The sequence below is a fragment of the Gracilinanus agilis genome, chromosome 4 (assembly GCF_016433145.1).
Source record: "Gracilinanus agilis isolate LMUSP501 chromosome 4, AgileGrace, whole genome shotgun sequence".
NCBI lineage: Eukaryota > Metazoa > Chordata > Mammalia > Didelphimorphia > Didelphidae > Gracilinanus > Gracilinanus agilis.
Window position 1 is genome coordinate 151,030,539 of NC_058133.1, and position 26,278 is coordinate 151,056,816.

A 26,278-nucleotide genomic window follows, 5' to 3' on the forward strand; every position below is an offset into this window, starting at 1 on the left:
GCTATCATGATCATCATTTCATAGATGAAAAAATTGAGGATGAGAGAGGCTATTAGATAGCACAATACTGATAGCACAATACTAGACCTGGAGACAAGGAGACCCGAGTTCAAATCCAGCCTCAGACATTCACTTAATGGGCAAGTCACTTAATTTCTATTTGACTCAGTTTGCTCAACTGTAAAATGGGAATAATAATAGAAGTTATATCTCAGAGTTGTGAGGTTTTCATGAGATATTTATAAAGCACTTAGTACAGTACCTGTTACATAGCAAACACTAAATAAATTATCATGAGTGTTTTTATACCCATTCTGTAGATGACATAATCAAAGATCATATCATATTAATTTTTCAAGGTCCTTTAGCTAGGAATTATTAATATCAAAACTTTGTTCTCTTGACTCCAGGTTAATCTGTAAGGCTTTTTTTCTTCAACACCATCCGTGCATTATTAAAATTAAATATTGTTTGCTTCTTTGTTTTCTATAAAGTTATATCAAATTTTACTGACCCCCACCCCAGACAAAAAAAAAAGAAAAATTGATTGGAATAGGAAAATCCTAGTAAGAAATCTCCCTCTACCAAGCACCTTTTCTGTAATTTATTATATCACCTAGCTTCCTTGTCTTTGCAGTTGTCTTATTTAATCAAGGGGGATTTGGGAGCATGATATTTATCTAGATTCCGTAGAGTTCTTCAGTGCTTTCCTTGAACAGGTTTTAGCCATTTGCTTGTCACTCAATAAGGGAAGTTAACTAATAATTTCTGCTACTGCATGGCAAATATGTCAGTCACATTGATTTTTTTTTTTATGACTTACTCTAAAATGTCCAACTTAACCACAGATCCAGCTGTCCTTGGAAATCTACAACTGGATTTCCTATGCACAAAATTTAGTATGTCTAAAACGGAACTCATTATCTTTACCCACAAGCCCTTCTCTTCCATCTTCCTACTCACCCAAGCTTCTTACAGCCTAACTATTGTGCTTGACTACTTTTTCACACACATACCTTCCATTATCCAAGCAGTTGCCAATTCCTGATGTTTCTACCTTTGTAACATCTCTTCCATATATCCCCTTCCTTCTTCTGACACTGCTACCATGTTTTTATAGGCCCCCATCATCTCATCCTTAGCCTTCTGGTTCTCCCTGCCTCAAATCTTTTCCTACTTCTTTCCACTGTCAAACTGATCTCCCTAAATATAGATCTGACTATATTTCTCCCTATTCAGTAAACTCAGGTGAATCTTTCTCATCTCCAATAATAAAACATAAAATGCTCTGTTTGGCATTTCAAGACCTTCATGACCCAGCCCCTTGCTACTTTTTCTAATGTTCTTACTTCTTACTATTCCCCCCAACACACTCTGTTTTTTAGGGACACTGGCCTTCTTTCTATTCTTCAAACAAAACACTTCATATCCTGCCCATGTTTTTCACTAGATGTCTCTCATGCTTGGAATTCTCTCCCTTCTCATCTATACCTTTTGGCTTCCCTGAATTACTTTAAGTTCTAGCAAAAATTTCACCTTCTCTTTAAACTTAGTGCATTTCTTCTGAGATTATCTTCAATTTACTATGTATATATATCTTGTTTTTACTTACCTTCTCCATTAGACTATGACTTTCTTTTTTGTCCCGGCACTAAGTCCTGTGCCTGGCATGTAAACAGGTGAATGTTAAATACTTGTCAACTTAAAGACCATTTTTATATAGGAAACAAATTACAAAAACTACTGTACAATAATTTTTCTATTTAATTATTTGCATGTAACCAAAATGTCAGTTAAGTCAGTAAGTACCATAATTGTTTACTATATTTTTCACAAATCTCTACATTGATAGCAATTATTTCATTTTTAAATCTTTCATGTTTAATTCACAGGATATTGTTAGAAATCTCTTGGGAGGGTTCCTAAATATTTTAACACGGGATGATTCTAGTTTACAAGGTAAGTTTGACTTCTTTATTTTTATAAATAATTTTCATGTTATCCTAGTATGTAATAACTATAATGTAGTACTGTACTATGTACTTAAGCAATAAATGCTGCATGTCTGCTTCATGGTCAGCATGAATCTGGGCACTTTTTTAAGCAACACAGAAAGTCCTTTTCCATATGATTCTTATTGTTTAGTTAGGCATACAGCACTAACACAAGCAACAATATTGCAAAATATAAGGATTATATTATATAGTACCAAATTATGCCAAAGGAACTATAGATGCTGTAAAAAGCAGTCCAAAATCATCTATCCCTTCTACATTGCAACTTTCCCCATCATGGTTTCAATACACCATGGGCCAGCATAAGAAATTAAGTGGGAATTTGGGGAGGTCTTTTTTGGAAGCTGCAGATGACACACAAAGGCCAGCAGACACAGAAGATGTTTAGAAAATCAGAAATGCATAAAATATAAGTATAGTATTGTATAATGGCAGCATATTTTACCTAATAACATAAATATAAACAATTTCTTTTTTAAAGTTAACATAAGTAAAAAGTTAAAATTTGTGAAAAGAACATCATAGGCTAGAAATGTTAATATTGACTTACATATAGTCTATGACAAATACTTAACCCAAATTTTACAATAAGGCACTATAAACATCTCATAAAAGAAAAAAAATTCAGGGTTCTCTGGTATGGAGGCCCAAAAATTTTATACAGATTTTTTAGATTGTGAGAGTGCCATGCCCCTAACCCCATTGATGTGAAAGGGATATTTGTCACACTTTAACAGATGACTTCTTGTGTTCTTTCCAAATATTATTATGTGTGTCTGTCTGAAAGTGAGATCAATTGTACCTAATATAGTCACAGAATGCTTCATGACCTAAAAATGAACTTCGAGGGATGATAAAATTTATATTAGGAAATAGGAAAAACACTTCATGTAAGTGGGCATAAGCAAAATATGAAGTATGAACATAACATATTCGTGAGCCAGCAAGGTCAGACTAACTAAAGGATATATCTTAGAAAGTAGTAGAAAGATCATTATAGGCATAGTTGGACTAGATTATAAAGAATTTTGAGAAATAACAAAGAATTCATAGTTGATGTGAAAGGAAATAAACCATCAAAGATTCCTCTAAGGTGTGGAATAATCATTTATAATGAGAATAGTATTTAAAGATCAGTTGGACACACACACACACACACACACACACACACACACATATTTTTGATGGGATTGAAGCAAAAGAGCCTTGGAGCTTGTGATACTGAGTCTGGAGAGGTTTTTTTTGGTTTGTTTGTTTGTTATTTAAACCCTTACTTTCTATCTTGGAATCAATACCATGTATTGGTTCCAAGGCAGAAGAATGGTAAGGGCTAGGCAATGGGAGTTAAGTGACTTGCCCAGAATGATACAGCTAGGCAGTGTCTAAAACCAGATTTGAACCTAGGACCTCCTATCTCTGGGCCTGGCTCTCAATCCACTGGACCACTTAGCTACCCCCTCGAGTAGGGTTTTGATGAAAGGAGTGGAGAGGAAAGAATATATTCAAGAAATTTCAATTTCAAAGGGAAAATCCTTCTAAATGGACTTTGCAACTAGCTCATAAAAGTGATGAGTAAAAGATTAATCCAAGAATTAGGTTACAGGGAAAATGATGATGATACTAATAGAGATAGAACAGGAAGGAGAACTGGTTTCAGATAGGTTTTTTTATTGTTGTTTTATTGTTAAATTGAAGGAATTACTATTTAACAGTTTTTATCTTTTTTTTTCCACCCCTCTTCTATTGCCTTTCTGCCTTTTCCTTTCATCTTTTGCTTCCATAGGGGTTTGTGAGGCAAAATTAATCATTTTGGATTAATATGATTCTAAGACTCAGGAAACTTGGATTTTTGTTCTTAGTTCTTCTATGAATAAGGCAGGTGGAATCCTATTTTGCTAAAGATCATTTTAACTTAGAGTTCTTTGTAAATGATTATATTTTCATTGAAGTCTCACAGTTTTGAGGGAGAGAGGTGTACTTTTAATCCTTATGAAACTATGACATTATTGTCAAGCAGTGTTAGAGATAATGAAGTCACATACAAGGGGTGGAATGAGTAGCCTTCTTTACATGCTATCAAGACAATGGTAAAGGAAGGCTATAGTGAATTGAATGTTGTTGCATTCTGATCACACAGTTTATTTCAGGTTAAGGATCACCTTATGGAAATCTTCCCCACTTTGAGGTCACTTAATCTTCCTATAGAAGAATAAGAGTAGTTAATAATAGTTGAAACTTTTAAACCTTGTTTATGACACAGCGAACCTTGACCTCCAAATACCTCAATTACATGCTTATGTGATGACAAGTGATACTTTTCCAACTCTATACTTCTCCATTTCTGTCACATGCCTACTCTTCATACCTCATTTTCAAAGCACAAATGTGAAATTCCTTACACTTCTTGCTCTCTTCTTGTCCATGGCAAATGAGGCATCTTTTACCTGAGATCTCCTTCTTGACCTTACTGAAACCCTAGTCTTTACCTTTCATTTCTTGCCTTTGCACTCAGCATCTCATTCCCTGCCCTGACTTCAACCCTGTAACTTTCTCTGACCCTGGCTGGTATTGGGACTGAGTTAGAGGATGAATATTCCAATAGTTACCAATTTTTATGATAATATTTCACTGTTATCCTTGTGATATCAAGAGAAATCAAGGAAGACCTTGAGCATGTTTAATGGAACCCCTATGGTAAATATATAGGAAATTGTGTTCAGGGGTCACAGAGGGTAAGCATGCATTAATGGGTTGTGAGCTGAGTTTTCAGAGAGATCATCCAAATTGATGAGAATTGTAGGTCTACTTCAGTATTTCTGTTTCATTATCTTTAAGGTTCTTTTGTTAACAGTTCGTCAACTCAAATCCTACTCACCTGCAGTTTAAAAAAAATCCCCAAAAGACCCTAACAATATATAACAATTTAAAAACTTCATATTTTTTAGTTTTAAAAATTGCATTTAAATATAGATGTGGAAAGGATAGATCTTTGTATAGTAGCTTTACCCTTTTGGATAGTATTGCTTAATCAGTCAATCAGCAAGCATTTATTAAGAGTCTGCTATGAATTAAGAACTGTCCTAGGTACCTGCAATAGAAGGGTATAAACTGCTGGGCCTGTATCCCAAAGAGATAATGAGGAAAAATACTTGTACCAAAATATTTATAGCCGTGTTCTTTGTGGTGGCAAAAAATTGGAAAATGAGAGGATTCCCTTCGATTGAGGAATGGCTGAACAAATTGTGGTATCTGTTGGTGATGGAATACTATTGTGCTAAAAGGAATAATGAACTGGAGGAATTCCATGTGAACTGGAACAACCTCCAGGAAGTGATGCAGAGCGAAAGGAGCAAAACCAGAACTTTGTACACAGAAACTGATACATTATAGCACAATCGAATGTAATAGACTTTTCTACCAGTAGCAATGCAATGACCCAGGACAATCCAGAGGAATTTAAGAGAAAAAACGCTATCCACATCCAGAGAAAGAATTGTGGGAGCAGAAACACAGAAGAAAAACATTTCCTTGATCACATGGTTCCATGGGGATATGATTGGGGATGTAGTCTCTAGATGATCACTCTAATGCAGATATTAATAATATAGAAATAGGTCTTGATCAATGACACATGTAAAACCCAATTAAATTGCTCGTTGGCTGTGGAAGTGGGGGAGGGAGGAGGGGAGAGAAAGAACCTGAATCATGTAACCATGGAAAAATATTCTAAATTAAATTAATAAATTAAAAATCATAAAAATACTATTTAATACTGAGTTATTAAGGATTTAAATTGTACTTTGAAGAATAAAAAGTGAAAGCAAAAAAAAAAAAAAAAGAAGAAGAAGGGTTTAAAAATGAACTAGCCTCAGCACTCCGAAACCTTATATTCTCTTAGATTTTGGAAGTCTAAAAGACTTCCTCTGCTGTATAATGCACAACTTGGTCTTTCTCAAAATCATCATTGCAAATATACTATTGCCCAAGCATTTACTTTATATAAATTTATGTAAAAACCAAATAGGCCATTTAACTACTACTATAATGGTAGACTTCCATGTTAATGAAATTTTGATATAATAGCAGTTTTAATAACACTTCAAGTTCTAATATAGCATGCTTCTCATAAATTTTGTTTACTAACTGGAATAATTCTTTTGCTTCAGTTAGATATTAATTAAGATTCTGTGGCATTTTGTAGAAAGCAATTTGGAAGTGTTGATTAATAGTAGCAAGGAAAATAGTTTTGTTTTCTTCAGATCTTCTTCATCAATGTATATATCCTAAATATCTATGTGCAGCTTAGCCATTCAAGTTAGGCCAAGTAGTGATAGTTCTTCCATACTGGAAAAGGGTAAGTGTAGGAATATGTGGTAAAGAATGAGAATAAAATTGCTTCTATACTATACTTAACCTTCTGCCTATAAAGGTGAATTTCTGTATTCCAAATAAATCCTTTGCAAAAATTTTAAACTTATGACAAAAATCTCTGAAAATGAAATCCTTATCTTATTCCATAAAAATTATTCTATCTTCTAATGATAATTTGATTTTACTTTATGTTACCATGTAAACTTTGTCACCTAGGCTCAAAAATTTTGATAATTTCCCTTATCTTCAACCTTTATATTTAGTTATAGATTCTGATGATACTTCCCAGAATGACAGATCCATTCCTTTTTCTTTTTTTGTCCAGACCTGTTATTTCATTGATTTGGGGAACTCCTGTAGAGGAAGCTTCCACAACCAGTGCAGCAGCTATCATGTAACTTCTAGTCCTGGACTGTTACTTAAGACATTGTCCATTGCCAGGACATTGAGAGGTTAATGAGTTGCCTAGGGTCACATAGGCAATATGTACCAAAAAACGACTTAAATCCAGATCTTTGTCACTCCAATGTAGGCTTTCTATCCACTATGCCAAATTGCCTCTCTAGTCTTTTTTTTTCCCCCATACTCATCAATTATGCCTGTGTCCTTACTTTTTATACAGTCTATTTTAATAACCTTAACCTTTTAAAGGTTTAAAAGATTGTGTTACTCTGATTTTTCTCCTTTTCATTTGTATACCATATTCTAATTAATCATCTAAACATTGCTTTGAAATATGTCATTTTTCTGCCAAAAAGCTTCACTTCTTAACTTGACACCCAAGGCCTCCTACAATAACCTTCTCAGTTTTTACTTACTATTCTTGAAATGCTCTTTATGCTTTCCCACCTCCATGACTTTTTGGCCATGACTGTACCCTCACTGATCTTCAAAAGGTCTCCAATTTCTAGCCAAGTCCTCTCTAGCCTCATAATAAAATGCAGATCACACATACTTTCTTTGACTTTACCAATATGAATTGTCTCTTCTAAACTTCTATCGCACTCATACCATTCATTTGTCAGTTAATTATGTGCCTTCTACAGTCTCTTCTATTGTGATATTAATTTATTTTAATAGTATGTTATTTTCTTAGGTTTGTTTTTTCTCTTATTAGATTGTAAATTCCTTTAGGAAATGAACCATGTCATATACTAGTCTATAATTCCCTAAGAAATTAGCATAGTGTTTGCACATATTTAGGGACATTGTAAATATGTGTGTGTGTGTGTGTGTGTATTTTTTTTTCTCAAATTCTCTGGTTAGTTCCTCTTCCAAAATTGTTGGCCTACTTATTCATATACAGTAGAACAGGGAAGATATCTTAGTTATCATTTAATCCAGGGGTCGGCAACCTTTTTTGGCCGTGAGAGCCATAAACGCCACATTTTTTAAAATGCAATTTCGTGAGAGCCGTACAGTGCTCACAATGCCGCTCCTGTAACAGCACCTGAAAAAAAATTGACTTTATGGCTCCTGCAGAAAGAGCCATATCTGGCCCTCAAAAGAGTCAGATATGGCTCGAGAGCCATACGTTGGCGACCCCTGTTTTAATCCAACCACTTCTTATCAATGAGGAAACTGAAGCTGGAGAGATTGTTATAGAGATCATACAACTAGATGGAAGCAATTATGACTAGAATGCCTATCTCCTGACTATTAATCTAATGTTCTTTACATGACATCACATACTGCCTTTGTACATCTCCCCATATTTAGTTTGGTTTGTATATAGTAACCAGTGTATATACCACTACATTTTAACATATACACATGAAACATACATGCATATATATGTTGTTGTTCAGTCATTCAGGTCTCTCTGACTCTTCATAACACTTTGGACCATCCTGTCTTTGGCATTTCCTTAGCAAAGATACTGGAGTGGTGTAACATTTCCTTCCCCAGTAGATTAAGGCAAACAGCAGTTAAATGAGTTGCCCAGAGTCACACAATTAATAGGTGTCTGAGGTCAGATTTGAACTCAGATCTTCCCTGACTCCAGGCCCAGTACTCTATCCAGTGACCCGTCTAGCTGCCTCTATATATACAAACATACAAATATTTAAATAGCATTATAGACACGTAAGAATTGAAATTTTGTATTTATTTTCATCTTTTTTATAGTAGAATATTTTTTATAGTTTCCACTAGTTTCCTTGGATAATAATGATCAAACTCTTATAGATAGTAGTGTTATTTGAAAACATTTAATTCATAAAATATAATTTTTAAAATGAGAGTTGGAAATTAAACATTTGCAAGGTATTAAAAGCAGAATGTTTTTTAAAATTGAAATTAATAAGTTTAAGTATCATTTAGCAAATGCTCTATTCATTTATATTTTAAATAATACATAGTGGTGTGTACATGGTACTAATGTTCCTTAAAAAACATGTCTGAATTGAATCTTCTTAGATATTCACTTGTTTCTTTAACACATTTATGAATTAAAAATTGTAACCTAAGTACTTTGTGACAGTGATAAATTCTTAAGCTTGCTTTATGAAATTACTTATTTAGAACTTTTAATTTAGTAGTGACCTTTTTTCCCTTTCTTTGCCTAACTTAGCATGCCAGATAGTACTGATGGATCTCTTGGTGTCTCTGATGAGTTCAAGAACATGTTCAGAAGAGCTAACCCTTTTACTGAGAACATTTCTGGAGAAATCTCCTTCCACAGTAAATATGCTATTATGAAATGATTTGTAGGCTATATAGAGAATATTAATATTCATCATTCATACTTTCACATTCAATAATTATTTTACTCTGAATTTTGGGTTGTGCGTGGATTAGACAATACTGTTGTGACTTTTTCTATTTATATAGTCATGCTATATGACTAATTTTCCTTCTATCATAAGTTTGTTCTCATAAAAAACAAACTAATTTAAGATCAGCCAAAAGAACACAATTAGGATGTTAAAAATGATTTTTAAAATAACATGATGAATTCTATGACTACATTTTTTAAAAAAAACTTACCTTTTGTCTTTAAGAATTGGTTCCAAGGCAGGAGAATTTGATAAGAGCTAGATAACTGGGGTTATGACTTACCAAGAGTCATGTAACTAGGAAGTATCTTCAGGTCACATGCAAATCCAGAACCTTTCCATCTCCTGGCCTGCTTCTATCCACTGAGCTTTGTAGCTGCCCCTTCTATAGCTAAATATAATTGACTTTTCAATTAGACATATTTAAAATTATCAAAATCATTGCTCCTTCTCCTTTGTAGATAATCATTAATTAATTGTCTGTTCATTGGGTATGCTTATCGCTTTTCCTCAATTTATTATCATCACCAAATACTACAAATATTTATGGAGGGGTTATAGGGACTGTGCTAACTATTAGAAATAAAAAGATATCTAAGACACACTCTGTACCCAGACAGGGAAAATTCTAGACTATCATTATAATTATAGTATCTACGTTGCATTATTTTTCACATTTCTTTCATTCCCAATGGTTTCCCTTTTTAAAAGATAAAATCTCATATATTCACGTGATTTAAGAGAGGGATTTATTGATACCATTAGCCAAAAGTTTTATTATACCCAGAACTGGCACTTAGGTATAGATACGGTCAGCTTCTAGGAAGTACATATAGCTCATTAGGTAAAGGATTCAACATTGAAAATATTTTAATATTATTTTTATAAGTGCATATTTTTTGTCAGAAAATTCTGTCCTCTGCAAATAGGTTTTTGCATTAAGTTAAATTGTGTGCATTAAAGTGAAGGCTCAAAACCTCCACATGAAATCCAGTTTTTGAAACTTGCTTATGGAAGTTCAATTAGTTTGTCTCAATTCTGAATGTAGCCATGCCACTTGTTTTGAACACAGATATATGAAAATCCATTTGGTTTGAAAACTCAAAAGGTATGGAATAAGTTGAAAAATAAGTATGTTAGAATTTGTTACAGAATGAACTTACCTAAGTTTTACTACTATAAATGCTTGTTTTTATATTATAAATTTTCATTTAAATTCTTGAGATGGCCTATCAGAAAGTTCTGGAACTGCCATTGATAATCAGTTTCCTTTTAAAAAATGAATGATAAACATATTTTTAAACTTAAAGCATGTGTTGTATATTTTATACCAACCAAAATAAAATCTTTTCACTAAATTATGGGTGGGCAGGTGATTTAGTAAGAATTTAAATTGCCTGATTGTTTTTATTTCTTTAGTTGTAGATTTTATTTATAGAAAATTTTTATGTAATTTATAATATAAATTTGATTGTGAATTCTCATTTCTTTTTTCCCTAGGAAATTCTCCTTAAGGGTATCCTGAAAATTATTGAAGCCGATACTAATATGAGCCCATTACAATATCTAACCTTCCCTTTGTTTCATATACCAAATTTGAGTAGCAACTCCTTTGCCCAAAAATATGGCAGTATTCTCAACAGTAAGGCTATTGGGTTGCTAAGAAGGGCAACATTTTCTCAAAGTAAGAAAGAAGCTGACAGTGAGATTTTCTCCCATCAACTTCTTTCATCTTGGCATGTAGCCCCAATCCATTTGCCTTTGGTTGGGCAAAATTGTTGGCCACATATGTCGGAAGGATTCAGTGTTTCCTTGTGGTTTAATTTGGAAAGTATTCATGAAGCAGAAAATACCTTGGAAAAAGGAAAAAGGATAAAGAAAAGGAAAAAAACATCATTTATTCAAGATGACAGTCTTGATGATACAGGTATGAGATTCTTTGGGTTTATTTCTTTTATAACATCTGAAGGTCATATGATTTCTATACAGAAGACATTTTTGAGGATTTTAGTTAAGTCATATGAAAGATTCTGACTTTGCTATTGACGTACTCTTTAATATTTTTGTAATATTTTTCCTTAATGCAGGCTCTAACTTACATATACTCATCTTAAAAACAACTGCCATTGCCTTATAACCATAAGACTTATCTTTCTCTCCTGACTGCTACTTCACGACATTTTCTCACCTTTCTTTTCTTTTCTTTATTGGTACATGTCCTGTTGCTGCCCTGAGCCTTTCCCTTCAGCCCCACTTTCCATTAGCCCCAGGACTAACTGACTGATTGGCTGGTCCATTTATGATCTTCATGGGAATAGTATTAAAAAAAGAGAAAAGTAGGCAGGAGTAAGGGAAGGTTATACCCCTGAAGTCATGTATTTTTATTCTCTTTAGCTGTGATTTTATAATTAGGTTGGAAGGTATGTTGAAAGTCTTTTCTAGAATAGAAATTCCCTCCTTAATATCTCTTGACCATCCATCCTGTTTGAAGACCTCTGGTTATTACAACCTTCTTAGAAAGTCTATTTTCTAAATTGTTAGGAAGGGTTTTTTTTTTAATATATTGAGCCCAAATATGCCTCTGCAACTTCTAGTTCAGCTCTATTGGTCTCAACCAAAACAAGTTAATTCCTTTTCCACCTGATAGCTTTTCAAATATTTAGGCATTATTTCCCACCTAAATCTTCTTCAGTTCACTATAACACTCATCATAGCAGCTATTCCAAATCTTTTTATTCTTCTTCAAATCTCTATTGGCACCTCCTCCAACCACATGAGAATGCTGCTTTCATTCCTCACCTGAAAAATTGTGACAATTCACTGAGTGTTCTCTTTTTCCTCTCTCATCTGCTGTCACTTAAGGTATCTTCTTTCGTTATCTCTTATTTTACTCCTATCTCATATAAAGAGGCAACACCCTCAACATGCTCCTTAGATCTTATCCCATTTTTCCAGTAAATATTCCTTGATCGTCTCCCCTCTCTCACTTTTCCTGTTACCCACAAACATACTCATTTTATATGTCTCTCCCCCACTTTAAAAAACTGTTCTCAATCTGTACTTCTCTACTAACTGTTGTCTTCTATGTCTCCTTCCTTTGGGGTTAGACTCTTTGAGAAGTTCATCTACAATAGTCCTCTCCACTTCTTCCCTCATTGTCTTCTCAATTCTCCACATGCTAGCTTTTGACCTCATCATTCAACTGAAAATTCTCTCTCCCAAATTAGGAGTGATCTCTTAAATGACTAATCTTTTCTTAATCCTCATTCTTCTTGATGCCTCTGTATCCTTTAACATTATTGATCACCTTCTTCTTGATACTCTTTCCTCTTTCAATTTTCATCATACTACTCTCTTCTTATTCTCCCTGACTACTTCTCATTCTCCTTTGTTGAATCTTCACCTAGGTTACTCCCACTAACCATAGGTGTTCCCCAAGGCTCTGTAGTAGACCATCTTCTCCCCCTATACTATTTTGCTTGTTGATAATTCTTAGATCTAGCATATCCTACTTAAAAATTTGTGGCCCTTTACTTATAAAAGTTTAGACCTGATATTTGAGATTTTATCTGATTTCTTAAACTATATTCCCCAAATTCTACAGAGGTTCCTCCATAAGGATGAGGCACATATTTGTAAATCCTCCTTTAGTCTTACAGTAGTGATTCATTGTGGCGTATGGTGACCTTGACCTCTTTCCAAAAATTTTCAAGATGCATTCAAGCTCTGGTAGATTTTACCATGCTGGAAAGGCTTTGAGTATCATCTTTGCAATACATAGTCTGTTCTCCAGGTAACAATATAACTATGTATGTTGAAGGTTATCTACTAATAGATTAGTAGCTACTTGGTGTTTAATTTTTTTACCATAGCAACACATGAATATACAATCCAACGAACTTTTTTGCCCTAGCACCTAAAGAAAAGTATAAAATGATCTTCTAGTCTTGCATGACCCTTTTTTGCTTCTAAAGTTTTTTAGACTCTATAAAGTTTAACTTAGCTACTGGTACTCTATATAAGATCCTCATATAGTGATTGGACATACTACTGGAAGAAATTAATACTATCAATCTTGACTTCTCATTATAAAAGAAAGAAGGGAATTTCAGTTAAATGGAAGTATGGCTCATCTGTTCTTTTATGAGAAACAAAGAAATTGAGCAAATTAGTTTTGTCATATGCCCTGAGGCAAGAGAAATAGCATTTCTTTTTTTTTTATTTAAATATTTTATTTTTTTAGAAAAATTTTCCATGGTTACATGATTCATGTTTTTACTTTCCCCTTCATCAAATCCCCCCCCCCATATCCAATGCACATTTCCACTGGTTTTAACATGTGTCATCAATCAAGACTTATTAACATATTATTGATAGTTACATTGGTGTGGTTGTTTCGAGTCTAGATCCCAAATCATGTCCACATCAATCCATGTGTTCAAGCAGTTGTTTTTCTTCTGTGTTTCCACTCCTGTAGTTCTTCCTCTGAATGTGGGTAGCACGTTCTTTTCCATAAATCCCTCAGAATTGTCCTGGGTCAATGAATTGCTGCTAGTACAGAAGTCCATTACATTCAATTTTACCACAGTGTATCAGTCTCTGTGTATGATGTTCTTCTGGCTCTGCTCCTTTCACTCTGCGTCAATTCCTGGAGGTCATTCCAGTTCACATGGAATTCCTCCAGTTTATTATTCCTTTTAGCACAATAGTATTCCAGAGAAATATCATTTCATTGGTCATTTGCTCATCTTATTTTGCTGTGATCATGAAAGTATTTCCAAAAGGATTCCATCAAAGTAATTATAGCTTATGTACCAACAAGTGGCCATTTAGTCTCTGTTCGAAGACCTTCAAAGAGAGAAAACCTACTATTTTTGTAGGCAACTCATTCTGTCTTAGGTCAGCTATAATTATAGAAAGATTTTTCCTGATAGCAAACCTGAATTTGACTCTTTGCAACTTCTAGGTTCTGTCTTTTAGTATCAAACAGAACAAGTCTAGTCCCTCTTTCACATGATAGGCATTCAATATTTGAAGTCAGCTCCCTGAATCCTTTCTTGGCTAAGCATACTAATTTCCATCAAACAGTCATGTAACATGATGAACTCAAGGACCCTTCATCATCTTGCTGTTCTTCTCTGGATATACATTAGTTTATCAATGTCCTTTTAAAAACCATGGTGCCAAGAATTGAACACAATACTCCAGATGAAGTATGACAGATGCTTTCCCTCTATTATTATTTTTTATCCTGTATATAGCTTACTTGTACATATTTGTTTGCTTTTGTCTCTCCTGTTAGATTGTGAGCTCTTTAGCTTCCTTTTTGTATCCCCAAAGTTTATTATATTACTTGTCACATAATACATGCTTACTAACATTTACTGACTAACTGACCTGTTTGGGGTTCTTTGCCACAATTTGGGTATCAATAAAGCATGAGATCACTGGTCATCTCTTGTTCCATTGCTTATATCTTTATCTTTCTACATGACAGTCTTACCTCCTTTTGAAACCATATATATCTTTCATGGTATCTCTAACACCACTTATAGATATATTGCTAGTGCCATGCTACAACCTTATTAACATTCACCTTGTCTCTCTGTTGTCTTTTGGGTCAGCCACAATTTTGATTACTGGATGACTGGAGTATTTCATAAGTTCCAGTTTCAGATAATAATGATATTAAAAATATGAGTTTTTTTATTTAGGAAGAAAGGGGTTTTGGAAAGCAGTTTTCCAAATGTAATTCAGCTTACTCTATTCTATTTTATGAGACTGTCTTACACACTATTCAGCCCTTACACCCAATTCTTTTCTATTCATAAGTCCAAGATATATGCATTGATGACCTGTCCATTTGATTGATTATTATTATCTGGTTAACAGGCATTCTTCATCCATTTGTGCCACCACATGTATGAAGCTTTTCCTAAACATTCTATTTTGAATGTTTAAGAATGAATGAAAAAAATTTTTTAATCATGAAATACAAATATGACTATTATCTCACTCCTGCCCAAAATTTCATTAATTTCCTCTTGTTTCTTTCATAAAATGTCTACATTTCTTTGGCATCCAAACTGTCTGACTGCTGGACAAGTTCTTATCTTAGCCTCCTCCAACTAGGATCCAGAAAGTCATTCCTAAAAGTGAATGTCACTTCTCAGGGCATTTTTGCTGAGCTGATTGAAAAACCTGAGCAGGCCCCCATCTCTTGGATTCCTGTGGTTCTGATAGTTCAGAACTCACACTGTCAGACACTCTTCTTCTTTCACCTAGGACAGGAATGAACAAACACAAAAGATCAAGTACAAAGGCTTGTAGTGGAGAATGAAGTGAAAGATCACCGAGAAAGTTGGCTTCCACTTCATTTTAATGCCTCACTGTGGTGCATAGTGATTCTTAGTGGATGCCAATAGAGCATAAATTTCAATGGGTTAGAAATTCAAGTATGAGTCTAGTGATGTTATTATACATTTCTTGTCTAGGTAATTCTATTCATGATGGCTCTATTTTTCCTTTTTTTTTTAATGTACCTTTTTCTCCGTCTTTTGAAAAAAATTTTGAGTTCTAGATGCTTTCCCTCCCACCCACTGAGAAGGCAAGCAATATGATATCAATTATACATATGAAATTATGCAAAACACATTTCCTATTAGCTATATTACAAAATAAGCAAATAAAATCAAGGTGAGACACCAACAAAGCCCAACAGGAAGACAGAAATGCCATTTAAAATAACTTTAGACCAGTGAAGGGCAAACTTTTTAAAGAGGGTGGCCAAAGGAAAGGAAATGCTCATCTGTCAGTCTGTTTTTAAGGCAACTCTTTTGAAGTTTCATTGTATTGTAGCCTACTCATTATACTTGTCAGATTAGGAATAATGTTGCACTGCCGGATAGAACATTTCAGGGGCCGCATCTGGCCTGCGGGCTATAGTTTGCCCATCACTTCTTTAGACTATATAAAATACTGGGGAGTCTACTTGCAAGGTATTGTGTGAACACAGTTGCAAAAAGCTTTTCACACAAATAAATTCAGATCTAAATAATTGAAAAACCATTCATTGCTCATGAGTAGGCTGAGCCAAAATAATAAAAATGATAATTCTACCTAAATATTCAGTGCCATACCAATCAAAACCACCAAAAATTATTTCATAGAGCTAGAAAAAGGAATAACAAAATTAATCTGGAAGAGCAAAAGGTCAAAAATATCAAGGAAATTAATGGCAAAAGGTGGCATAGCTATACCAAATCTCATATTGTAATAAAAATTGATGATCATCAAAGCAATTTGGTAGTGGCTAAAAAATAGTTGGGGGAAGCTAGGTGGCTATGTGAATTGAGAGCAAGGCTTAGAGATGAGAGGCCCTGGGTTCCAATCTGGCCTTAGGCACTTCCTAGCTGTGTGACCCTGGGCAAGATATGTAAACCCCATTGCCTAACCCTTAATACTTTTCTCCCTTGGTATCAGTATGCAGCATTGATTCTAAAAGGGTTAAAAAAAAGAATTCAATTAATGGATCAATCAAATAGATTAGGTATACAACACATAGTAGTGAATGACGATTGCAATCTCATTTTTGATAAACCCAAAGATCTTGGCTTTTGGGAGAAAAATCACTATTTGAGAAAAACCACTGGGAAAATGGAAAAGCAGTATGGTAGAAACTAGGCATAGATAAACATTTCACACCATATGTCAAGACACAGTCAAAATGGATATATAATTTAGAAATAAAAGCTGATATAAGAAAATTAGAGGGGTACAAAATAGTTTACCTCTCAAACCTGTGGATAAGGGAATGATTTATAACCAAACAAGATATAGAGAGTTTTTCAGGATGTAAAATAGATAATTTTGATTATATTAAGTTTAGAAGTCTCTGCAAAAACCAAACCTACACAACCAATATTAGAAAAAAAACAAAATTGGGAAAAAAAAACTTTTAGCAAGCAAAAGATAAAGGCTTTATCTCTTATAAAGAACTCAAAGTTATAAGAATACAAGCCATTATTCAATTGATAAGTGATAAAAGTGGCTTTGAATAGTTAGTTCTCAGATTAAGAAATCAAAGCTCTCTATAGTCATGAAAAAATGCTCCAAATAACTATTGATTAGAGAAATGCAAATTAAAACAACTTTGATGTATCACTTCATACCTATCAGATTGATCACTATGACAGAAAAGGAAAATGGTAACATTAGAAGGAATTTCAGAAAATTGGGGCACTGGTATGCTGTTGGTGGAGTTGTAAACTGATCCAACCATTCTTTTCTTTCTTATTTACCTTTTTATGCTTCTCTTGAATTCCATATTTGGGCATCAGATTTTCTTTTTATTTGATCTTTTCTTCACAAATGCTTAGAAATCTTCTATTTCATTTATCTATCTATATATATATCTATCCATTCATTCATTTATTTGTTTGTTTGTTTATCTGTTTATCTATTTATTTATTTATTTGTCTGTTTAACATTTTTATTTTTAGAAAATTTTTCCATGGTTACATGATTCATGTCCTTACTCTCCCCTCTCTCCATCCCACCATAGCCAACACTCATTTCCACTGGTTTTTATATGTGTCATCGATCAAGACCTATTTCCATATTGTTGATAGTTGCACTGGGTGGTTGTTTAAAGTATACATCCCAAATCATATCCACATCAACCAATGTGTTCAAGAAGTTGTTTTTCTTCTGTGTTTCTACTGCCATAGTTCTTCCTCTGAATGTGGATAGTGTTTCTTTTCTTTTCTTTTTTTTTTTTTTTAATAAGTCTCTCAGAATTGTCCTGGATCATTATATTGCTGTTAGTTCAGGAGTCCATTACATTCAATTTTACCACAGTGTATCAGTCTCTGTGTACAGTGTTCTCATAGTTCTGCTCCTTTCACTCTGCATCAATTCTTGGAGGTAATTCCAGTTCACATGGAATTCCTCCAGTTCATTATTCCTTTGAGCATAGTAGTATTCTATCATCAAAATCTTATATTTTATTAAGTGACCTTACTTTCCCCTGAAAGAATATAGTCATTTTTGCTGGGCAGTTGATTCTTGGTTGTAAACCCAATTCCCTTACCTTTTGAATATCATATTCCACACTTTCGGGTCCTTCAATGTTGAGGCTGCCAGATCCTATGTGATCCTGACTGGGGCTCCATAGTATCTGAATTGTTTCTTTTTAGTTGCTTAATAGTATTTTCTCTTTGGCCTGGGAGCTCTTGAACTTGACTGTAACATTCCTGGAAGTTGTCATTTGGGGATTTAATGCAGGAGGTGATATCTGCGGATTCTTTCAATCTCTATTTTACTCTCCTGTTCAAGAATATCAGGGCAGTTTTCTTGAATAATTTCCTGTAGTATGATGCCTAGCCTTCATTTATTTATTTATTTGTTTTGGTCATGACTTTTGGGTAGTCCAATAATTCTTAAATCATCTCTCCTGGACCTATTTTCCATGTCAGTTGTTTTTTCAATGAAGTATTTCATATTTTCTTTTATTTTTTCATTTCTTAAAATTTTGTTTTATTATTTCTTTATATCTCATGAAGTCATTTGTTTCTAATTTTCCCAATTCTAATTTTTAAATACTGAATTTCTTCCATGACCTTTTTATCCTCCTTTTCCAATTGGCCCATTCTTCTTTTTAAATCATTCTTTTCATTTTTAAATTTTTTTGCCTCCTTTTTCAGTTGGTCAATTCTGCCTTTTTTAAAAAAAAACTATTTTCTCATTTTAATTCATGTGCCATTGTTTCCAGATGATCTATTTTGCTTTTTTAAGCTTTTTTTCCCTCTTCCCATTTTTCTTCAATCTGTCTTATTTGATTTTTGAATTTCTTTTTGAGCTCTTCCAGAGCCTGAGTCCATTTCCCTGAATTTTTTGAGGATTTTTGAGAACCAGCTTATGTTGGTACTGTTATTTGGTCTTTATACCCATAGAAGCCTTTAATCATTGCCTCCTTATTTTTCACCATCCCCCCTTCTCCGCCATGGACTATAAACTATTAGTTTACTGGAAGAGAGTGTTTGAGCTGCTCTTCCCTGGAGGGAATCTTCAGTCTTCTCTCTCTCCTCTGCTGATATACTGGATTAGATTATTTGAACTGACTTGTTTTGCTAATCTGCCCTGAGGCCAAATCTGTACTTTAGCCTGGTGCAGAGGAGGCTGAGGGTGCCCAATCAGATAGCTCCCCACTCCCAACATCCTCCCTGTCAGTCGCTGTCAGAGCCTTGAACCTTGTGTGGTAGGTCTGAGGTGCTCTGTCATGGCTGTAGCCCCTACCTGGGAATCCGATAGTCAGCCCGTAAGTGATTGTCTGATCACAAATCTTAGCACAGTAGGCTAAGGGGGGGTGGTGGGGTGTTGGGTCTCTCCCTTATACTATGGAAATCGACTCTCTGCCAATCTTTCAAGTTGTGTTCAGCAGGAGAATCCTGTGGCTCTGTCTTGTTGGGTTTGGATTTCAGTCTTTTTTTAGAACACTTTTTAAAGGTTGTTATAGAAGGATAGTTAGAGAGGTTTAGGCTTTTTCTGCTCCTAAGTCACCATCTTGACTCCTGATCCAGCCATTCTTGAGAGCGTTTTGGAACCATGCTCAAAAAACTCTATGTGTATCCCTTTGACCCAGCATAAGTCATATACAATTAATCATTTTTATAAGATTGCTGTTATTGTGTACAATGTTCTGGTTCTGTTCACTTTACTTTGCATATGTTCATATAAGTATGAAAACAAATTGAAGTATACCATTTTCCACTTTATTTTCTCCATTAATTTTTCATGTATGTATGAGATGTTTTCGTTCACATTGAGCTGAATATGTAAATATGTATATATTGTATGATACTACATGTATAACTTATATCAAATTGCTTACTGTCTGAGGTCGGGGAAGGGAGAGAATTTAGATCACAAAATGTCAGAAAAAATGTTAAAAATTGTTTCTACATGTAATTGGGGGGGAATACAATAAAATATTACTAGAATACAATATTTAACAAAAACATTTTATATTTAATTTTTCACTGAGAGTTCATCAGTTCTCTGAAGGTGGATAGCGTTTTTTCAGCATGAACACTTTGGAATTGTCTTTGATCTCTATATTGATGAGTAATCAAATTTTTCACACTTAGTCATCTTTATAAAATTGTTACTGTGCATAGTGATTTTCTGGTTCTTTTCATTTCACTTTGCATGAATTCATATAAGTCTTCCCAGGCTTTTCTGAAACCATCCTGCTCATCATTTCTTATATCATAATAGTATTCCAACACAATCATATGTACAATTATTCATTCCCTGATTGATGAGCAGCTTTTCAATCTGCAATTCTTTACCACCATAAAATGAGCCACTATAAAGGTTTGTACTTATAGTTACTTTTCCTTTTTCTTTTATCTCTTTGGGATACAGATAGAGAGTGGTATTGCTAGATCAAAAGATATGCATAGTTTTATAGCCCTTTGGGCACAATTTCAGATTGTTTTATAAAATGGTTGGACCAGTTCACTAGTCCACCAACAGTTCATTAATGTACCTATTTTCCCTTATAATCTCTAGCATTTGTCATATCTGATAGGCATGAGGTTTTACTTCAGTGTTGTTTTAATTTACCTTTCTCTAATCAATAATGATTTAGATCATTTTTCCATATGTCTTTAGAGGGCTTTGATTTTTGTTATGAAAACTTTTTGTTCATATTCTTTGACTATCAATTGGGAAATGGCATTTATTTTTTATTTTTTTTTAACCCTTAATTTTTGGTGTATTGTCTCATAGGTGGAGGATTGGTAAGGGTGGGCAATGGGGGTCAAGTGACTTGCCCAGGGTCTCACAGCTGGGAAGTGGCTGAGGCCGGGTTTGAACCTAGGATCTCCTGTCTCTAGGCCTGACTCTCACTCCACTGAGCTACCCAGCTGCCCCCCATTTATTTTTATAAATTTGACTCTATTCTCTATGTATTTGGGAAATGAGGCTTCTATCAGAAAAACTTACTATAAAATTTGAAAGCATTACTTTATCATCTTTGGTATCTTTTAACAACATAGTTTCTCTTTCAATTATGTCTAATTTTGCTTTATATGAGATCATGATTGCCATCCCTGCCCTCACTAAAGTTGTATTATAAATCAGTAATCATCAAAGCAATCTGGTACTAAGAAATAAAGTAGGGGATCAGTGCAATAGATTAGCAAAATTCTGCTCCAGCCCTTCATCTCAATTGTGTCTTTCTCTCCCAATTTTGTCTCATATACAATATATTGAATTCTAGTTTTCAATCCATTCTGGCTTCTGCTTCCATTCTATGAGTTAGCTCATCCCATTTACATTCACACTTAGGTTCACTAACTGCATTTTCCTCCACCTCATTTTCCTTGCTTTATCCTTCTCTTCTTTTTTAATACTATCTCTTTTTCAAGAGTTTGTCCTGTTTCTGGCCACTGCCTCTACCAATATCCCTTCTCATCCCCTTTCTTTCCTAATGTATTTCTATACTCAACTGGGTGTTGGGCATATATTCTTCTCTCTTTCATTCAATTCCAGTGAGGGTGAGGTTCAAGCATTGCCAATTACCTCCCTGTTTTCCTTTCCAATAGAAAAGCTGTTCCTTGAGCACTTTCATGTAAGAATATTTGCCCTACTCTACCTCTCCTTTCCTCTTTCTCCCAGTGCATCTCTTTTTCCCAGTTTTTTTTGAGATCATCATTATATTGGCATGATTGACTCACAACCATGCCCTCTCTGTAGAGTCCTTCTAACTGCCTCAGTAATGATAAAGTTATTGAGTCTAGGCCCTATTCTACTTGTTACTAATTGTGTGGCTTTGGAAGAATAACAACCTCTGAGCATTAATTGCTTCTAGTAGGTATGATGGTAACATATGCCCAATAGCAGGTACTAAATCAGAGAAATGCTTTAGTGATAAGATTGATCCTTCTAATTTGAGATAGCATTTGTTGGGCTCCATTCTTTTTGCACCAAGGTACATTTAAAAAAAAAAGGAAGGCATCGAGTTCTTTGGGAACATAATTAGATGAAGTTTTACTTTAGAAGCAGTAGAACAGCATTGTGGACCTGAGAAGCAGAAAAGATGTTGGGAATATAACAAAGATAAACTTCATCTGTCCAAAAATTTTGCCGAGGGTGACCTTGTATCTTGAAAAGAAAGCAAAACATTTTCTTTTTCCTTCTCTCAGCCACTCTTCTTATGTGTAATTTTAAGTATATCATTATATTTAAATATGCTTAAGTATAATATTTTCCTATTTAAATGTGGAAACAAAAGTCAGGTAGTTCATTTGAAGAGAACTGAGTTATTCCTACTACTTGTCCAAATTGTAACTAGTATTATATGAAGTGCAATTAGTATGGATTAAATGTTTCTATATAGTGTTTAAAATTTTTTTGTACCTATAACTCATATTATTGCTATAATGGAGTTATTGATTAAATAGGCTTTTGTGTTAGCTTGAAAACTTTAATATTTTAAAAATTATTTCTCTGGAAAAATGTTTTCTGAGTTCCAGACAGACTCTGAAATGCACTTTGGAAACTACCCTTTTATACATTAGGGACTGTTTGTAGTACAAATAACTCCCAATTTGACACTTCACAAATTTACTAGTCAATTGAGGATAAAAATTAATTTAGCAAATAGTTTATGCAAAATATTAGCAAACTATTTTATGCAAAAAAGCTAGATGCGTTAAAATTTCCAAGTGGATTAAAGGAATTTACTTCTTTGTTTGAAATGCAATGTATTTTTATACATATGTGTATATATATATAACATATATATATATGACATACCTTAAAAAAATAGTTTGAGATTTCAAAGCTACTTTTATTGTTGATTAAAATGGGTAAATTAAAGATTAAAATGGTAAAGACATTAGGTTTAAAATATTTTATTTTTAAAGTTTGGTTTGAGATTATTTTAATTCAATAATTTTCTAATATCTTCTTATTTTCTTAGAAGGAAACAAATCAGAAAGTGTGGAGTGTATGAATTCTGGGGAGAAACTTATAGAAGAAGGCTGTATTCATTTGATTTCATTAGGCTCCAAAGCATTGATGATACAAGTGTGGGCTGATTTGAGTACTGGAGCTTTCATCTTTCGGTATTAATTTTTTTCCTTTCAATTTCAACATGCATTTAAAGTAATTTATTTCAAAATCCTTTAGTAAAATCTACCATGAAAGATCATTAGAATAACAGAAAAAATCTAGAAAAAAAGGAAGGAGGTCTACTTTACAGTTACAAATCAAAATGTATTATTCCATAAACATCTTAGTATTAGATTATTCTAGTTGTATTTCATTAAGACTAAATATTGATCAAAGTATAATTGAATAGTCTAGAAAAATTCCTTTCCAAATGACTGTTAGGATACTGTTATATTATGCACTTTTCCCATGCATATTATCTTCGTTTCAGTTATAGGATAAACCTTGTAAATTGGGGTTTTCCTATTTAAATATGGAAACAAAAGCCAAATAGTTCATTGGATGAGAACCTAGTTATTCCTATTTTTAAAATGAAGTATAACTAATATGAAATAATGTTTATATATACTGTATTAAAAATAGGCTCTTCATTAAAGAGTGATGAGTATTGATGAAAACAGCCAAATATGTATGTTATTTAATAACTGGATTTTAAGAATTTTCCTTCTTTTAACAAAATTGATAAATGAAATTTAAGAATAGCCTAACCCAATTAATATTTATTAATTATGTAATATCTAATTAAATAACATAATACAATACTAATTAAATAATATGATATCGTGATACGGTTTAGAATATTTTATTTAATTCCTTGTTCTTGTATAATTTGTCCTAAATATTACACTTAGAATTTCTTACAGACTGTCATTCTGTACTTTTTAAAATTTTTTATTGGAGCATGTGCATGGATTCAAACGATGATATGAAAGCTGGATTGATTGCACAAGTTGAATCACAAGAGAATATTTTCCTTTTGGGGAAATGGCAACATTTGGCATTAACATACTTTCAACAGCCTGAAGGAAAAAAGAATATCCATGGGAAATTCTCTATGTGGGTCTCTGGTCAGAGGTATGATATATTTTAGAGAATGGCTTATTAACTTTGATTATAATTTTAAACAACCTTTTATATCTCTTGAAATATATTTTAGAATGAATTTAGTTACCATTTACACATTTTTTATCCTTTTTTTTGTTGCTTCTTTCTGTCCCTTTCTCTCCCTTTCATATTTAGGAAGCAAAACATTTTATAGAATGAATCTTCTAAATACTTTGTTGAAAATTATTATTCTCTCCTATTTTACTGTTAGAAGATATTTTATTTTGGAGGGGATTATTATTCATAGTTGTTTTTAAAGAGATGAAACACTTGGAAATTTAAACTAGGAATCAATATAAACAAAAGGAGAACACATTCTCTGCCCCGTAGGGTATTATAATTGAACTTGAGATTACTTAACATCTTTCTGAATTTATTTACTCTTGCAAAAGGATAACAAAAATAGCTGCTGATAATGAGTAGTAACTATAGTAGAGATATTTTCCTGTGGTCTGGCAAATGTCAACAATAATAATAATGCTTCTTATTTAGGTGATGCTTTCAAGTTTTGCATAGTACTTTATATACTTTATTTGATCTACAAAAACCCTGTGTATGAGATACTCTAGGTATTATGATACTCATTTTACATATGAAGAAATTGAGGCTAAAAGAAGTTAAATCCAAGTTATAAAATAATAAAGGTCAGAGGAAATATTTGAATCTTACTCTCCTCTTTTCACATTTTCATTGTGTTATATTATCTCTCTTTATAAAATGACTAATAAATAGGCTCAAGTTAAAAATATGTTCATTATGATGGTGGATATTTCTTGGAACATAGTAGTAACAGAGACCAGAGAGGAAGAGGAAGAGTTATTTCAATGATTAGACTTCATAGCAGTTAGTTGCCCTAATTCAGATGGAGTTTACAAGAGAACTCCAAATAAGTTAGGTGCTTCCTTTGTTCCTTGTTTTACTCTGAAATAGAAGCTTTGGTTGGAGGAAGAAAGAACGAAAAGTTTACTCAGTATGAAAGATAGTCATGGTGAATTTGTCAACAGATCAGACTATTGTAAGGGCTGTATCATCATAGAGAGGAAGAGAAAGCGATGGAGAATAAGGAAGGCTAAAAAGGACATACATATATCAATATGCATTCATTCAATATAGAAACACGTTTAGAGACTTTAATAGGATATACTTAACATAATTTTGCTTTGATTTTGTTAATATTTGTCTTTGTATATCATATTCTGTTAAGGAGATACAGCATATATGTGTAAAATTTCAAATGATACAGGATTAGTGGAAAAGAGTAATAAAAAGTTAAGTGCTTTTTGAGCCCCAGGGAAAAGACCATTCATGAATGAGGTCATAAGAAAGGCCAGTTTCCTTCTAGACATCTCCATTTGATGGGATATTTCAAGTTAAACATGTTCAAAGCTGAGATCTTCCAGCCAAAAGCCTTCCTACTTCCAATCTTTTTCCTTTTCCTAGTTTAGCATTCTGATCTTCCCGGTTCCTCTAGTCCAAAATGTTAAAACTCTCTTTGCCCTTTCCTCTTTTTTACTCTCCCAGGGCAACTGATCCTGCTTTTACTGTATCTCGCCACACACAGCCACTATCCCAGTTAAGGCTCTCACCCAGACTTTTACTGTAACCTCTTTCTAGTCACTCAGTTGCCAAACTTTTATTAAGTGCTTATTGTAACTTCTGTGAATACAAAGAAAAGCATAAACTGTCCTTACCTCAAGGAGTTCACATTCTAATGGAGGATATAGCATGTAAAAAATTTTACATATGAGATACAATGTAAGTAGAAGACAATCTCAAAGGGGAAGACCCTGGCAGTGGAGGGTGGGAATTGAGGGAAGAACTTGGAAAGTCCTCCTTCATAAGATGAGATCTGAGGCAAGACTCGAACCCAAGAAGACTAAGAGTTGAAAATGAGGAGGGAGACTGGGGTGGCACAAGGGATATCCAGTATTGGGAGTGCTTTTTTTTGAGGATGCCAAGTGGACCAGCATTGTTAGATTAGTGAGTAAA

General features: G+C 33.6%; 1 protein-coding gene across 1 annotated transcript in view; it reads left to right on the forward strand.

Annotated features, from left to right (window-relative positions):
* LYST (lysosomal trafficking regulator) overlaps positions 1–26,278 on the forward strand; it is a 260,804-nt gene that overhangs the window by 78,635 nt on the left and 155,891 nt on the right. The window contains exons 10-14 of the mRNA XM_044674577.1: positions 1,893–1,959; positions 8,959–9,068; positions 10,664–11,090; positions 23,154–23,298; positions 24,086–24,259. Of these exons, the coding sequence (XP_044530512.1) occupies positions 1,893–1,959; positions 8,959–9,068; positions 10,664–11,090; positions 23,154–23,298; positions 24,086–24,259 (923 nt within the window). The remainder of the gene's footprint in view (positions 1–1,892; positions 1,960–8,958; positions 9,069–10,663; positions 11,091–23,153; positions 23,299–24,085; positions 24,260–26,278) is intronic.